Raw genomic sequence first — 17011 nt, forward strand, 5'->3', positions numbered from 1 at the left:
TGTACAATCAGAATATTTAAAAAAAACGTTACTGAACAACAACAAAAATACTTTTATATAGCAAAATTAAAAATATAGACATAAAATGTAATGCTTGACAGATTTAATTGAACCCTTTTAATGAATTGTAATTGGTTCCTCAAACAAAATAACAAACAAATAAGACTCACCTGTGCTTAATTTTCAGTGTTCACATGGCCTGGATTAACCAATGAATGATGGTGTTACTGCATAATAAGGGGCTGATTGTTTCCAGTTTCTTTTTCACAATGGCGAAGACAAGAGAGCTGTCTGAGAGCATCAGAAATGTTATTATCAAAAAACACAATGTTCTATGGACAGATGAAACCAAAGTAGAGCTCTCTGGGAATGCAGAGCATCAGTTTATTTATAGGCGACGAAATGAAGCCCATAAGGAAAAGAACCCCCTACCCACAGTAAAACATGGTGGAGGTTCTATCCTGCTATGAGGCTGCTTTGCTGCCTCTGGTGCTGGAGGCACTGAATGTGTCAAAGGAATGATAGAATCAGTAGATAACCAAGGCATTTTAGAGTGAAATGAGTTACCCAGTGTCAGAACACTAGGTTTGAGGTGAAGGTCTTGGCTCTTTCAGCAGGACATTGACCCAAGGCACACATCAAGCAGCAAAAAAGAATGGTTGAAAAGGAAAAGATGAACTGTTTTAAAGTGGTCAGCAGTGAGTCCTGACTTAAATCCCATTTATGCATCAGGCATCCCTGAAAGCTCTTAATGTCCTACAGTCCAGTACATTTCGGTTATTCATCAGCTTTTAAAGTCTGGAAATATCATGTGACCATGTCATGAGGAGCAGTGTTTACCACTGTTATCAATTAAACTAAATACACAAAAAATTCAATGACTAAACTCAGCGTACAAACATTAAAGGGTATACTTACACACAAAGAAACGTGTACTTGTGACACAAACACACAACTACAAAAGTCCATGACTATTTCTTGGAGTGAAGACAGATGAAGGATTTGCCACTTTTTTCAGTCTAACAATGCACTGTCCACTGGTGACCATTTGTTTTCAAATGCCACAAGCCACCCACACTTCGACTGGAGACTAGACACACATACATCTCTGGAACAATACCCAATTAAAGCCAAGCTCCTCTCCATTTGTTTTGTATTCTTCTGACCTCTAAAGCTCCTCTTGTTTCTCTTCCTTTTTGCCTTTTTTCTTTCCATTTAACCTTTTGTTGCCCGCCCTCCTGGTGTAAATCTCCTACGAAGGGAGCATCTAGTCGTATTATAATTGGTTCCCGAGCGCCCATTCCCAAACTATCACTGCAGCAGCATCTCGATTTGAAAGACAGGTCCCGGGAAAGTAAGATAAGTAGGAAGTATTACGGCTGTTGTGCAAACATGATTAATGATATGCTAAATATTGGGAGGTGGGGATCGTACCAGGGGCAGCTCAGAGACTCTTGAGATGATGAATAGAGCGATAGAGCGTGCCAGAGATAGCTGCCACCAAATAGACAATTAGGTACAACGAGATGGGACAAGATGAGACGAGAGGGTAAATAAAGAATAAACACAGAGGAAGTATGGTTGCAGGATTCTTTGGATACTTCAGTAGTACTTTTTAGAGCTGTAGTGATTTGCATTTGACCCTTTTCACTTGTTAACACTCTGCTGGTTGGGACCATAAAGGTTGTGTACACAATACTAAAGTGGCTACATGTAAACATTTGAGCAGCATGCTGTAGAGAGCTTCCTACAATCAAGTGTCACAGCACCATGGGATTTTGACGTGATTCAAATCGAATGGTCTAACCAAGCTACCCACAGCTACTTTATAAAAATCTTTCTTTCAAACACTAATAATTGTACACATTCTTTTATTATCATTATAAAAACGATGCTGGTTCTGCAGTGGGAAAGCCATTTTTTGGTTCTTCACACAACCCATTTTTTTAGCACAGCTAAAACACAGAGACGCGAAAAGGGAGACAGACAGGTGATATGTAAAGTGTCTGATTCGGGCCTAAATTATTACTGGGCTTGTGTAGCCACATACAATGGCCCAAATTGTGAAAACCCAAAGACATTCAATTAACTGTCACATAAGACAAAGAAAAGGAGCAACTGAGAAGCTAGAACGAGGGAATGTTTTGCATACACAGCCACAACATTACAACAGGTAAGTGGTTTTAATGTTGTGGCTGTGTTTTTGCTTAACTTAAACAATTAACTGATTATCAAAATAGGTGCCGATTTTTCTTTTTTTTTTGAATAATTGAATAAGTAACTTATTGTCGCCGCTCTAAAATCAATTATGGTGCTTCTGAGTTCAGTGTACCACTGCCTGCATTTACAGTAAAAGATGGGGGTTTTTTTGTTTTTTTGGAGATGATAGCCTCTTACTCATAGCATTTGTTCCCTTCATTCCTGAAGGACAACTCGCTAACAATTTATTTGTATGTTCCTAAATACTTGCTATATTCAAATTAAGAATGCATATCAATTAAAATTCAATTTGGTTGTTTACCCCAGAAATTCCTTTACAAGAAAAAAGTAAAATAAAATCTTAAAAATTAATCATAGCCCTAATAGCAACATAATCAAAGCTGGAATGACCTTCTAGACATCAACCATGCTGATTATTTAGTTCAAAGAAACCTTAATCAACAAATAAAGCATCAACAACACCTTTTCAATTACTTATTCGGTTTTGCTGTTTAATCACCTGCTTAATGTGTTCTCAGCTAAGTATTTCGTTTGAATGTGAAAGTGTTGTGTTTACACCACTGACACTGGCACAAGTTTAACCACGCACTGCTTAAGTTGAGCTTCAAAACTACTGTAACTTTGCCAGACACAGTACAGACACACTGTTATCGCCAGCCCTCCTGCTGCTATTGAAATGGGTTCTCTCTTGCAGGCCCCGGCAATCCTTCCACCCTAGTGTCAGAAATATACCCAACCTGCTTATGATGTCTCCTTCTTTGTTCTTTTAGCTTTAAAAATCCACATCTGTTCATTGTTGTACAACAGAATATTTATACTACATTAATGATCTATGAACATAAATATTCTTAATTGCATTGAGTGCAGTATGTGTTTAGAGTAGGTATAGTATGATACACGATACAGAATTCATGGCTCACTACACTATATAATTTTTTTAACGAAGTTGGAAAAAAATAAACTGTTATTGTAAATATAGCCGTGTGAAATACAGAAAAACCTGCGTTTTCAAATTGCATCATTTTTAGTTTTTAAATAGTATTCCTTTTGGTCCAAAATGGAAATATATCTATATCTTTTAAATAAAATAATAAAAAACCCTCTCATAGATGAAAAGCAAATGTCTGAACATGGTTGGTGTAACATTCTTCAAACAAAATTAGTAGGGACAGCACATTCTTTAAAGCATCTATAATCAATAATAATGTATAACATGACAATATGAAAGGGGTTGCTTGTGGTGATAAATCTACGGAGAATTATCAACCAGTAATCATAAAGGATGTTCCAGTTCCCTTATTCCTGCTCTGACTAATCTGCAGCTCTTTTACTGAGCTTTATAATGAGCTTCAGGTCATTGTTTAGCCAGCTGGCCGACAGCTTTACTGTTGTGGGGCACTGCCACAACAGGCAGCTGTTTTTAGTGAGGAAGCTCTGCCGGTCCGCTACCTGCTCAGCACTGAACAGCAGACAGACAGAGTAAGCCACTAGCCGGTGAACATTTAGTGGCTAAAGTGCCAGATATTTCCCTCAGGGGTTGGGCGGGACCAAAAACAGAGCAAAAAGAGAGTAGAGAGTAACATTGGACTCAAATTGATCGGGTTGACAGAAACACAACTCCAAATGAATCATAATGTTGCTCTGTATCTCCTGAATGTGTAAATAAGCAGCTGTTTGCCAACAAATTTGCCACAAGTTGACGATGACAATGACTATGTCTCGCTTGTGTTTATAGCTTATTTCTGCTGGTCACAGATATCAGTTATATCAGGTTTACGACTATAAGGTTGTCAGCATTATCAGGCAGAAGTCGAGCCTTCTGATAATTCTGACATTTAATTGTGCTGTCATGACTTGTTTGTATGCAAACAAAATTCCGTACCTATGGGTGTGAATGCGATGCCATTGGAAGTGGGCATATGAAGCAATACAAAAGCATTTACAATCTAGACTGAAAGATTTGAACTGAAAAAGTTTCGAGCCGAGTGAAACATTGTCTTCAGGCAATGAAGAGGAAGCCAATCGGATTTAAGTCTACTGTATACAAGGTCCTGTAAATTTCCTTCTTACTACAGCAGTATTTACAGTAGCACTAATGTCCCCATGGTATTTATGACCAGTCAGTATTACGTCTCAGCGTAAGGTTTATATAAATCAGATTCCTAAAAGACAACAATGATGGAGCAGCTGCTACAGGCACGCAAAGCTTGACAGGATGTATGAATTTGATAGAAAAAGCAGAGGAGAAGCAGAGTTCCAAGTATGTACGCACATTGTCAAGGTTTTTTCGTATTTCATTAAGGAACATCAAAAGTAGAAGTTCTCTCAGTCTCTTTTTTTTCCCTTCCCCTCTTTATATGACTTTGGCAGAGGCTGTCTGTAGCTTCATTACAGCTGAATGTCACAGGAAGATTTGGTCATTCCAACTAATCATTAAGTTTTAGGAAGAGAAGGGGAAAAAAAGGGGCATTGTGCTGTACTATCTGTCCACTCGTGACTTCTTGTACCTGCCTTGCAGGAATATGAATCTTCCCTGAGGAGGGATGACTAACCTAAAGACACAAATAAAAATTATGTGTAGCATAACCTGAAGAGAGAAAGAGAGACAGCAGAGAAGACGTGAGAGGGAGATTTTAATGAGGAAAATGAGAGGGTAAGGGAGATGCAGTGCTTGCTGCTAATGAAGGGGGAGATTAAGAGGTGATAGAAGGAAAAACAGCAAGGTGGGGAGAGAGGGATGTAGTGCTTAAGGGAGAAGGGAAAGAACAAAAAAAACAAGGAGGAGGAGGATGGAAATGAGAGAGTGACAGTGAGGTGTGTTTTTTTTCAAAAAGCAAAAGTTATCAAAGTTTAAAGAAATAAAAAACTGTGACGAAAATGCCTGCTAGGTTTGGAAACATCTGAAAAACACCCACAGGTTGGAATAAAAAGACAGTTTGGTAGGCTGAGTTAAAGAACTGTTATAGTTAATCAGCAGAATGGCCATTGCAGATTGTGTGTGAATGTGAAGTGTGGGATGGGGTGAGAGTGAAGTTTTATTTAGATCATACTGAGAATGTTATCCTCCCCCTTTCACAGAAGAGGTGACATACTTAAAATCATAGTCAAAGTCTTCCTTTTTCTTGTGGTTATGTTCCACTCATTAATGCAATCACTAGCATGTCAATCTGTTATACAAAGCGAGAAAGGAAAAATTTTGAACACAAAGAGAAAAACAAGCACACAGAGAGATTGAAGTGGATTAAAATTAGGAACTGTGACGGAGGTAAAATCAGCATGGTATAGGTGAAAAAGTCAAAAGGGGGTTCCAAGTATAGGGGGAGCAAAGCTGGGAACGTCTCAGCAAGAAAAGAAGTTAGCTGTCCTGCAGAAACAGAGGTAAAAACAGAAATATTTGTGGAAATATGATACATTAATGTTGTGGTTGTTGTGGAGTATAGAGAATAACTAGACATATTAAGAAACCCTAGTGTCCACAGATTCAGCAACTTTAACCAATAGTATATTTTAATAAGGGCAACATATTTTGTTTTTATACGCCATAGAATGGTCTGACTCTCTTTTGGACCTCGTATTAGCAAACTGTCAGAAAACTCCAATGACAGAAATCAAGACTAATTTGGGATTTGGGAGGAGAGGTGCTGGGTAAAAAGTACCATCAATTCCAATCACAGACGTAGAGGATATGAAAATCCGCTGAATTTATGTTAAACAGTTGGGTCTCTGAGACGCTAAAGAGAAGTAATATGTCTTTTCTTTTGGTGAGTGTCAGAAACATGTAATCAGTTCAGTCACATGTTTATAAGCAATTCTCAAGGCACGAAATATCAAGCCGATAAAACAATGTTATGTACGCTTTTTTCTTTTTTTTTTCAATTTTAAAGAGGGAGCGGGGACTCCAGGAACCCAAACAGAACATTAAGGTTAACCTTCGTGCATTAACAGTACACCCGCTTTTTGGTTAGATACACAATAATACAGGCTTAGAATCATCAATATGTTTGCTCGGCTATTTTTAGATTGCGCAGGAGGTGTTGCATCGCCATAAGACAGGTGGCAAGTGCAGAGAATGTCATCAGAACTAAAAGATAAAAAAATAATTGCGTTGACCTGGCTAGGTGCTAGTTGTGGTAGTAGCGGTATTTTTAGTAAAAGTGTAATAAAAGTAGAATTAATTTGGCAATTTATCCGTCATGTGAAGTAAGGCTATTGCTATGGCCATAAATGGGGTGAATAGCACCGATTACAGTAATATCGTTGGCCACTCACAATATATGAGGGGTGTTGCATTAGTTGCACTAGAAATGGTGGCAGCAAAGGTAGCAGCAGTATTAGAACTACTGGTGAGTTGCAGTTAGTACTATGAGCAGACATTTACAGATACCTTCAAGCTGTACGTCTGTAGTGATCTGCAGTGATTTCAGCCGTAGCAGCAGTGGTAGTACAAGCCGCAGTAATAGTTACCCTCTGTATGTCCGAGGTGAGTTGCAGTAGAGTCGGGGAAGCTGTAGCTCTGAGAGTCTCTGTCCCCCTAACTGGAGAGTTCAGACTGACGTAGGCCACTGCACTGCTCTGAAGGATAACACTGTTATCCTGAAGGGAACACACACACACACACACACACATCATTATCCTCATTTGACTCCTAGACATATCCATCATCAACTGTTATCCCCGCACTCATCGCTTATCATCATTAGCTCAAGTCAACAAAAAATCTTCTTTTCAGTTCGTCATATTACATTATTGTCCTTGGCAGTTTTTCTGCATTTGCTTGCATTGTCATTTAAATTCATTAAATACATAGGATTAAAACCTGCATTTTAATCTAATCTGACAGTTTTAAGAAGAATGTGTAAGAAGCAATTGCACAAACATTCTTGTAGTGCACCAGATGTTTTTCTTATTCTAATTCCATAAGAAGGCATTGTCAGTCAAACTGTAGTGTTATGTGGGAATAAGAATAATGGATAGCCAATCATAAATGAAACCTACTCGAGGAAAATAATAGCATTCCTGTCTGGGGAGAATACAAAATAACGCCTACTGTTTTGATAGGCTCTTCCCTCTCTTCTTGTAATTGATTGCGGCTATTTCCACTTACATTTGAAACAAATTATATGCAAGGTTCAGTCAAATTCCATCTGGCAAGTATTCACATGCATCAGTACAAGCTGCTGCAAGGAACCAACTATCACCTTCACAGTTACCTGGTTTAGGATTTCTCTATGTGTATGGTGATCCTTATGTACAATGTACTGTATTATGGTATGTTATACATGTTTCCAGTGACGACTTTCATTCACTGTGTTTCTACAGCAGTTCAAATCATTCCAGAAAGCCACTACCTTTGACCTCTCAGCTCACATCTAATAAGGGAAATGCTCTTTTGCTCGCTGACCTTTCCCCACTCATAGGACCCAATGTTTCCCAGGGCTGAGCCTCCCCACGAGCAAAACACTGTGGTACGGTCTGGCACCCATCCTCGTTTAGTCTGCTCTGTCAGTGCGGCAATGAGCTGATTCATGATAGCGGAAGCCCCGCCTCCCTGGCCGCTGTCATGACGACTGCCAACGAGCACGTAGCGATCTGAAAAAAAAAAAAAATGAAGAAGAAAAAGTGGGACTGCTGTTAATTTTACTGCTGTACCTGCTGTGCGTTGCCACATATTTCCACATTTATTACACCAAAAACAAACGAACAAACAAAAAAAAGTAAGGTTGTCAGAATGAGCAATATAACTGTGCTTGGTAGCGTAATGTTCAGGAATTCCTGGCAGGCAGGTGAGAGACAGAGGATGTCATATAGAGACAGTGTCAGAACATAAAGGTAATATCTAAATTTAAAAACAATTTCATACCAAATGTTGCCTATGAAACTAATGACTTCTTAGATGTAGGTGCGATAGCAGACGGGATAACAATGCTTACAGAGGAGGTAAGTGTACACTGCATTTTGATTAGTTTTTGACCATTGTGCAGTCTCAGTGGGTCTATGTGACCTGACACATTTGCATCTGATAAATCAGCACCTAAGTTGTGTTTTGGGTGGATTTCATATATTTTATAGCAATCTGATGACAGTTTAACTAACTTTTTTTTTATAAACTGAATTTAAGTTTTTGTTTATATATATATGTATATATCTATCTATATATATATATATATCTATCTATATATATATATATAGATATATATATATAGATATATACACGTGTATATACACACACACACACACACACACACACAGATATACAGATATATATCGATATTATATATACACTTCATTATTGTTTTGTTTTTGACCTCTCTTAGAATCTTTTATTAGCCCAGTCCACACACTCACACGTCAATCTAGTCATGCAAAATACACAGTAGAGATCTAAACACGTGTCTCAGGACTGAGGGTTTATTCATCCAATATCCATTTCTTGTCAAAGCAGATGTAGTTCTGCCAAACATGGAGAGGAAGGGCATGGGGAGAAAGCAAGATCTGTAGGTAGAGGTCTATGTAAAAATAAGGTGGTATTTATTAACAAAAAAAAAAAAAAAAAGGAAAAGAAAAAATATAAACTTTAGAAAGTTAAACAAAAAAATTAAGCCCTGGGTAAAGAAAAAAGAAAAACATAAAACCTACAGCCTCACAGTGAGCTGCAAATTACTCTTATGCTATTGCAGACCGGCAACTTTTACTCTCTCAGCGTCACCTTACTGGAACCTGCCAGCCACTCAGGTTACTGTAAAGTGAGCTAGAATGATACAACACTTTCAAAAGATACACAATAACAAACAAAGCATGGTTTTAAAATCCCTCCTTTACTGCTCACAGTCACAATTTATCTACACAGACACACACAAACATGATTGTACCAACTTTAACAGGATAAAATATAGTGGAGAACATTTTCCATTCATTCTCCAACATATTTCCGGTCTCCCCACAACCTGTCAGTACCCGGTCACTCACTTCAAAACCCAGAAATCATCTAATTTCAAAGAAATAACCTGTGACTGAGGACCTGCTGACTCTTTTTGGTACCTGTCCTCCTTATCTACCTCTTAGTCTATTGATACCTTTGAATCAGTTCGACCTTGTTTCCATTTAACTCAAAGGCCACGTTTGATCATTGAGGGATTCATTTTGCAACGTAATGTACTGTTAATTCTAGGTACAGTGACAGTCACACAATTCCCTTAAATGTTACCTTGTTTGATAATATGACATGTTTTGCTCTTTTTTGTGTTAAACTTCAGAAACTCTGAGAAGCATCTGAATAGAGAATTATAAAAGTAAATCGGTGATTAGACATTGACAAAAATAAAAATGTATCACACTATAACTCAGTAAAGTATCACTAAAAGATATTTCAAGTACAGTGTCCCATTCCGCCTCTACAGTGTGGTTTTACAAGGCAACACTCTCACCCAATTTCACATATACAGAAACACACAAACATGAATGCTCCAGGCTTCTTTGTATGCCTTACATTTTCTACAAAGACAGAATGTTGAGTATGGATGCACAAAGCAGCTTCCTGCAGGCGAAGAGAAGAAAAGAGCAAACCTCATCACTCGAGCATAGAGCACTGATGACTTTGTTTGAGAAAAGAGGTGCTTAGAGAGGCCTGCTAGCTTAGCCTAAGAATCTGACAATATGTTATTGTACTGTGAGGAGCTCCCAGGGTAAATCACAGAAGCAACCATTACTGTAAACTGCTTTGAATCAGTCATTTGTGAAAGTGCAATTTATTTTTTTTTAATTGAATTCAGAAGTGATTAACACATTGAGCAAAGGAACACACACAAAATAAAAAATCATTAAATACACGAGGCTTTGTTCTCACTGCCCTTAGGCCAGGACAAATGATTAAAGTTTAACAAGCACCAGCTGAGGTTTAGTGTAGTCGGTATTGGTTGATATTTTGTCCTCAACACAATAGATGTTTGGTGATAGAACTTTTTTTTGGGTATCCAAAATCTCTGTCTAATGTTTTTTGGACATCTGATATTTTAATCTCTGGCATAGATAGAAACAAAACTGGAGTCAAATATATTACTGTGACTTCTAAGATTTAAACTTTTCTAATTCTCTTTTTTTTGTTGTATTGTCATCTCAGTATCTTCCAATATCTGCATACAATTATTACAGTTTTTATTTGATATTGTAATGTTCAAAAACCAAGAAAGAAAGAAAATAGTCCCCAACAAATGCGTTATTGACTTCTGTTTAAGTATAATTTGGTAAAAACTACAGTGCCCAACTGTTTGAGGAAATTATGGAGCCTTTTAAAAAAAATAATTAAAAAAATAAAAGTATATGTCAATGACCGGTTAATAAAGATTTCCATCTTCAGTGGGATCCAATAGGCTTGGGGCTGAGAGCCAGAGACGTGGTAGGAATATCAGACGGTTTTGACAGGCTGGCTAACGTAGTCAGCTTAATTTTGTTCATGGGATTCGTTGACAATAACAACAATTGCTAGACTTTTCCTTTCAATATTTGCATAATTTGTTACATTTCCTGACAATATGAGTTAATTTACTCAAAAAGTAAGGTATAAAAAAGAAATCCTGTGTAAGTCAGGCGCACATTAACAAACTGCTTTTCTCTGACCAGGGGAATCTGGTGTGGTAAAGAAAGCTAACTGACATTGGTAGGTTGATGTTAAAGAATATATGTACTGCTTTGTGTGAGCAGTAAAGCTCTTTGGTACACTAGCAGTGGAACTGAAAAGTTAGAACAGTTACTGTTTTTGCATCATATTGTCTCAGCCTCCTTCTTCCATTGAGTTCATTTAGGTTTTTCAAATTTATGAAGTGCCCCTCCCCTGGTATGCAGTGGATGGTAAAGATACGTCAGCTTCTGTGGTGAAAAACAGCTATGCACTGCGAAATAGGCAATCATGTCGAGACTACTAAAGGGAAGCCAGGTGAAGCTGGCATCTTTTGATTAATGACTTCATGCCACCGTAAAAGTAATGGTTAATGGTCAGGATTCTGGAAAAATACTATCGGTTAAGGGAAGCCACTGCACCCACCAATGAAACAGGAGGAAAGAGCAATATCATTCAAGTGCACCCTGAACATGCCTTCTATTTGTAACCAATTAATGCACTTCCTGCATTTCTTGTTGGGATTAAACGTTTCTCGCCCTGTTTGTACACGGGATCAAACCATAGGGCTGCTTTCATTTGCATTTTCAGGTTTTATTATTATTCTGCTTGGCCGTGTACAGCAATAAAGTCACAATACATATTTCTTTATAAGCATTGTTTGCATATAGTAATACAGTTTCATGCAAATTGGCCCTCTGCATTATTGTTGGCTCTATGACTCAAAATCTTTGCGAATGTGCATGAATATTCATTCTGTTTAGGGTCGAGATAAATGAACGTCGAACAGACATATGATCAAATGCCAACAACCAGTTAAGGGTCGCTCCTTCCAGAGATTTGTGGTCCACATTATCTGTTTTAGTGTCCCATTATGGCTGACTAATATCACACTGTAAATCAGCAAGGTAATTTTCCACCAGTGACTGAGCAGGACAGGTACAGTAGCAATGCATTGCTTTGTGCGGGGAGGAGGGCTGGTGAGGAGAACAGATGTGGGGCTGAGGCAAGGGCACAATGAAGGGTCTTCTCTGCAGAATGGCAATTAAAATAGGATAAGGACAGAAACAGATGACTGAATGGGCCAGTTTGCCAAAGGGGCAGGGTTGCCATTTAAATATTAAAAGGACATAATATGTTTGGAAATGACCTGAACTGAGACCGGACTGGGACAAGGGAGAAGGCCAACGGAGAAAGAAAGAAAAATAAAAGGATTTATTTAAAACAGTATGTTACCACTCAACACATTCCATGAATGGGCTATAATGAAGAACTATGATTCGAAAAATAAACTATAAAAAGACAGGAAGTTACAAAGAAACCATGAGGCTGCAGCCATTGTTTAAAGCTTTTATTCGTATTTTTTGATTAAAAAAAGAATCAAATGTCTACATGGCATTCGGAAGAAATCACTCGTACGGATGAACCTGCAGAGCAGTATCCCGTGACTCTACAGGTGTACACAGCTTTTTACTTCTTCAAGCTCGTGGTTTTGCATGTACAGTTCTCAAATTCCACTCTCACCAGCCATTTTCCAGCAGGGGCGGCCACCATTTTCAGAAAAAAAAAAAAAGAAGCTCAGGTTGCATCTGTCCCTCAGGAATTGGTGGAGTGTAAAACAGATGTTAGTAGACATTGGTTTTCTGGATTCATCAGATAAGGTGGACAAAAACACGAATGAGTCAAATGAATGCTCATGTTGTTTTGTGTAAAAATGCAATTGTTTGCTACCAATGTAGCCATAGCAACTTTATAAATCGATAATATATAAGAGTTGGTGTTTTTCAGGTGGTTGTGGAGTTCTTCTGCCCCTTAAAAATGAATGCTTTGTCACTTGGGCTGCAACCTACAATTTTAGTTATTTTAATCAGTCGATTAAAACAGTTCAATTCCTATAATTTGATCTACAACGGTCAGAAAATAATGAAAATGGCCATCACAATTTCCCAGAGCAAAGTGTCATATTTGAAATTGTTTGTTTTATCCATCCAACACTCCAAAACCCAAAGAGATTCCATTTACTATCACAACAGATTAAGAAAACAAGAGAATATTCATTTCCGCAGCAGTAGAACACAAAATGAAATTGATGAATTATCCCTTATCAAAATTGTTACTAGTCAATTAAGCAACTAATGTTTCAACAGATAATAGAAAGATGTCTTGGCATGGGGCCACAAGCGTCTTAGTCCCCACACATATGCAAACACTTCAATCACGCAGACACTGCATGCATAAAGATCTGGACATACACACAGTCTCTCACTAAGTTCCTCTTACAATATTAGGTAAGCTAGGTAGTCTCTGAAGTCATTCGCATGCTAATGTTTACTCAGCTTATTTTGTGGGTTGCGATGTGCCTTATTTTACTATACATACTGTATTTAATGCAATAAAATATGCATGGCCCATTAAATAAGCAATGTATTCATATAGTTATTATTCATCAACCTACGTGTTACCCTTAAGAGCATCTTTCATGTTTTCCCTATAATTCTTTTAAATTGTCTTTCTTTTTTTTTTCATGAGGCAATCTTATTGAGTAAAATGTCACTGAGTATTTCTTTAATAAAGGTTTTAATTGGTTTAACACAGGCCAGTTGAAGTTATACCAACTCTTCATTTCCATGCAGGAACCTGATGTGGTCAACTCCAGGTGGTGCATCCTCAGCCCCCTTCTTGTCTGACCGGACAGTGATTCAGAGGTCTGATCGTGAACACTGAGTCATTCTAGCTGCCTTCTCTATTCAACCACCACGTTCAGAGTGAGGGTATTTGTGGAAAACTGGACTAGTACATGTAGTTCCTGTAATTTGTTCCTGCAGAGTAAGGCTGATGTGAAAAGTGTTGAGTTTTTAAATTCATATACATCTGGGTCATGTTGATGACGGCAGGCAGTCAAAGAAATAAAGGCACAGGTTTTTTCGTTTTGGAGGCGGCTCATGTTGAATTTTCTCACATTAACTTGTTTACTGTAGCTGTGGCCAGTATGACTAATACTACAAAATCTGACAACCAGAGTCGATAAGAGTTTAGCAGAATAAAGTGCCAGTAAACGGTACCACCAAATATTGAAGCAGTGAATCAATTGGTAATGAATTGTTAATGAATTGGTAATGTCAGGGCAGAATAAATATGAATTATTAGAATGGACACAGGCACATTGATCAAGGATAAAGTTTTACAAATTAAATAAAAAAATAAATTGTCCTTAAATTTTGAAAGACACAGGATGTGAGCACATCACTGCACTGAAAGCTGATTGGTTCTGTTTTCTCCTTCAGTGACACAAGTCAGTCTCCAATTTAGAGCAGTTTGATGCAAGTTTCGACAGTGAAAACAATGACAAAATATGTTTGTCAGCAAATAATTCACAATGAAAATGGGAACAAAATTACAGTGGCATGAAAAAGATTGACTACTCCTGGCCAAAGTTTCTGTTTATGTGAATAATTAAGTGAGAAGAAGATGAGCCGATTTCTATAAATTCTGATCTCAAAAGTTAAAAGCGTAACATTATTATTAATGTATTAAGCGATATTGGTGTGTTATTTTTGTTTTGTACAGTTTTAGAGTGAAAAAAGGAAGGGAGCACCATACAAAAATTTGTGCACCCAAAGCGATTTGAGCTCTCAGATAACTTTTACCAAGGTCTCTGACCTTAATAAGCTTGTTAGGGCTGTGGCTTGTTCACAGTCATTGTTAGGAAAGGCCAAGCGATGCAAATATCAAAGATTTAAAAAATACTCTGACTCCCCAAACCTTGTCCCAACAATCATCTGCCAAGGGGCTCCTCTAACAAGCTGCCTAGCACTTTGAAAATTCAAATAAGTGATGATCACAATGCAGGAGAAGGCTATGAGAAGATCGCAAAGTGTTAAATTATGCAGTTGTTTCCTCAGTTCATAATTTAATTATGAAATGGCAGTTAACAGGAACGGTGCAGGTGAAGTTGAGGTCTGGAAGACCAAGAAAATTTTTCGAACAAACTGCTCGTAAGAAGTTTCCCGACCTAAATATCATTAAAAATCTGTGGATAGACCTCAGAAGAGCAGTATATGCAAGATGACCCAAGAGTTTCACAGAACTAGAAGCCTTTTGCAGGATGAATGGGTTAAAATCCCTCAAACAAGAACTGAAAGACTTTTAGCTGTTACAATCAGCGTTTACATGCGGTGATACTTGTACTGACCATGAAGGGTGCCCAAATTTTTGTTTTGGACCCTTTTTCTTTTTTGTTATTATGAAATTGTTAAAGATGGAAGTAGAAAAGTAATCTTGCTTAAAATATTAAAAGAAATGTGTAATCTTTAACTGCATTCCTTTTGAAAATTGGGTCATCTTTTACTCACATTACTATTCACAGTAACAGAAATGTTGACCAGGGGTACCCAAACGTTTTCATGCCACTGTAAATAAAAAGTAACCTTTGAAAATGAAAACTATTTACACGAAAAGACAAATTAACTACTAAAGTAAAGTCTTAATTATTGCATGCATCTACAAGTCCTCCAACTTAAATGACCATATAGGTAACTTGTCCATACCCTCAAATACGACCGATAGGAGTACACCTGCAGCAGGCGTAGGACCTTTGTGATTAAGGTTGTCAAACGGTCACGGTTTGGTTAGGTTTAGGAACCCATTCTGGTTTGGGTCAAAGTATGTACTTCTTTAAGTTTCAAGGACCTTCATTATCATGGTTACAATAATAAACATTCAGTTAAGGTTGCCGAACAGTCATGGATAAAAGAAGCAACGTTGACTATTGGTTACACACGGGAAAAGAACAGAGGTTCCTTTGTGAAAGTTCTGTGTTTTGTCGATCCATCCATCCACCCAAGCCTGCTCCTGATGTGGACCTCGTCGCTCTTTGTACCACATCGCCTGACTTTCTCTTTTGCTCCTGTTACTAATACTACGACTGCTAAAGGTTGCCTAAAAATAAAACATAACTACTAGTAATAAGCTCTTTGCACAGACAACCTACTGCATGGGCTTGTTGTTTACAGAAGGATAGTTTCAACACTTTATATGTTCCTTACTGGTACAACAACACACTCAACCTTCCTAAACCAAGACAGCACTTCTTCACAAATTGATGTAACTGCGTCAGCTGTTGCACTAATAAACAGCATCCTGCATTCCTGCATTTCCATTATATTATTCCTCTGCCAGTATTGTTAGGTAATGTTGAACTTAATATACTAAATGCATTCACAAATGCTCTAAATATTAGACAAAGGGGAAACACTACAACATGCATTACACCTTTTCTGAAAAGGTATGCTAATTTTAAGCATGGATGACAATTGTTTAGTTTTTGTTGTTATTGACAGAAATGGGTTAAAGCTTAATCTTAGCGGTCTACCATAAAAATCTTCAACCTGATATTGCATTGTTTTATACATACAAAACAGTTTTGAGTTAAAAAAAAAAAAAAAAAAGGTTCTGGGATTATGTTTATTTGCTTTCTGTTTGCAATTGGAAAAGAGGAGAAAACAGATAACTGGACTATGTCTGAAGGTAAAAAAAGATCCCAAATTAACACTTTATATTATTATTATTATTATTATTATTTATATATTACACTTTACATTTTTTTAATCCATACAAAAATTTAAGTGAAAAAAATGTCAATTAGTCACTGAATCGGGGGTTATGTGCTGGACTATGTCTTAGCTGGGAGCAGTACATTTCTGGAGTCTCCACTAGTTTCTTAGTAACTACTCCCAAGGCCAGCCTAGCCCTGTCCCCCTGTTTCCAGTCTTTGTGCTCAGCTAAGCTAACGCTGACTTGCTGCTGCCTAAATGAGACAGACAGATGTGAGAGTGGTATCGATCTTTTCATCTAACTCTCCACCAGGAGGATAAGTATATTTCCTCATTCGTGTCAATTTTGTTCATGAAAACTTTGACAAAAAATATTTTTGATGACCTTTTTTTTTCCACGACAACAACAAGACAAACTAAATAAAAAGTAGCCTTTGAAAATGAGAACTATGATGAAATGAATAACATGAACAAATAAAGACTAAACGATAAAGAAGGACCAATGGACATGTTTTAATGCAGTCTTATTCAACAACCTGATTCTGTGGAATCACACACTGTAGCTGCCGATTGGTAAAACAGTTTCCTCCACTGTTCAGAAGATGATTTAGCCACTTGACCTGTTGCA

At 37.6% G+C, this 17011-nt stretch overlaps 1 protein-coding gene across 1 annotated transcript in view; it reads right to left on the minus strand.

Moving 5' to 3' along the window:
- Positions 1–17011, minus strand: part of LOC120790382 (inactive N-acetylated-alpha-linked acidic dipeptidase-like protein 2) — a 458890-nt gene that overhangs the window by 147358 nt on the left and 294521 nt on the right. The window contains exons 10-11 of the mRNA XM_040127816.1: positions 7622–7809; positions 6685–6813 (exon numbers count right to left, since the gene is read on the minus strand). Coding sequence (XP_039983750.1) covers positions 6685–6813; positions 7622–7809 — 317 coding nt within the window. The remainder of the gene's footprint in view (positions 1–6684; positions 6814–7621; positions 7810–17011) is intronic.

This window comes from Xiphias gladius, chromosome 6 (assembly GCF_016859285.1).
Source record: "Xiphias gladius isolate SHS-SW01 ecotype Sanya breed wild chromosome 6, ASM1685928v1, whole genome shotgun sequence".
Classification (NCBI taxonomy): Eukaryota; Metazoa; Chordata; class Actinopteri; order Istiophoriformes; family Xiphiidae; genus Xiphias; species Xiphias gladius.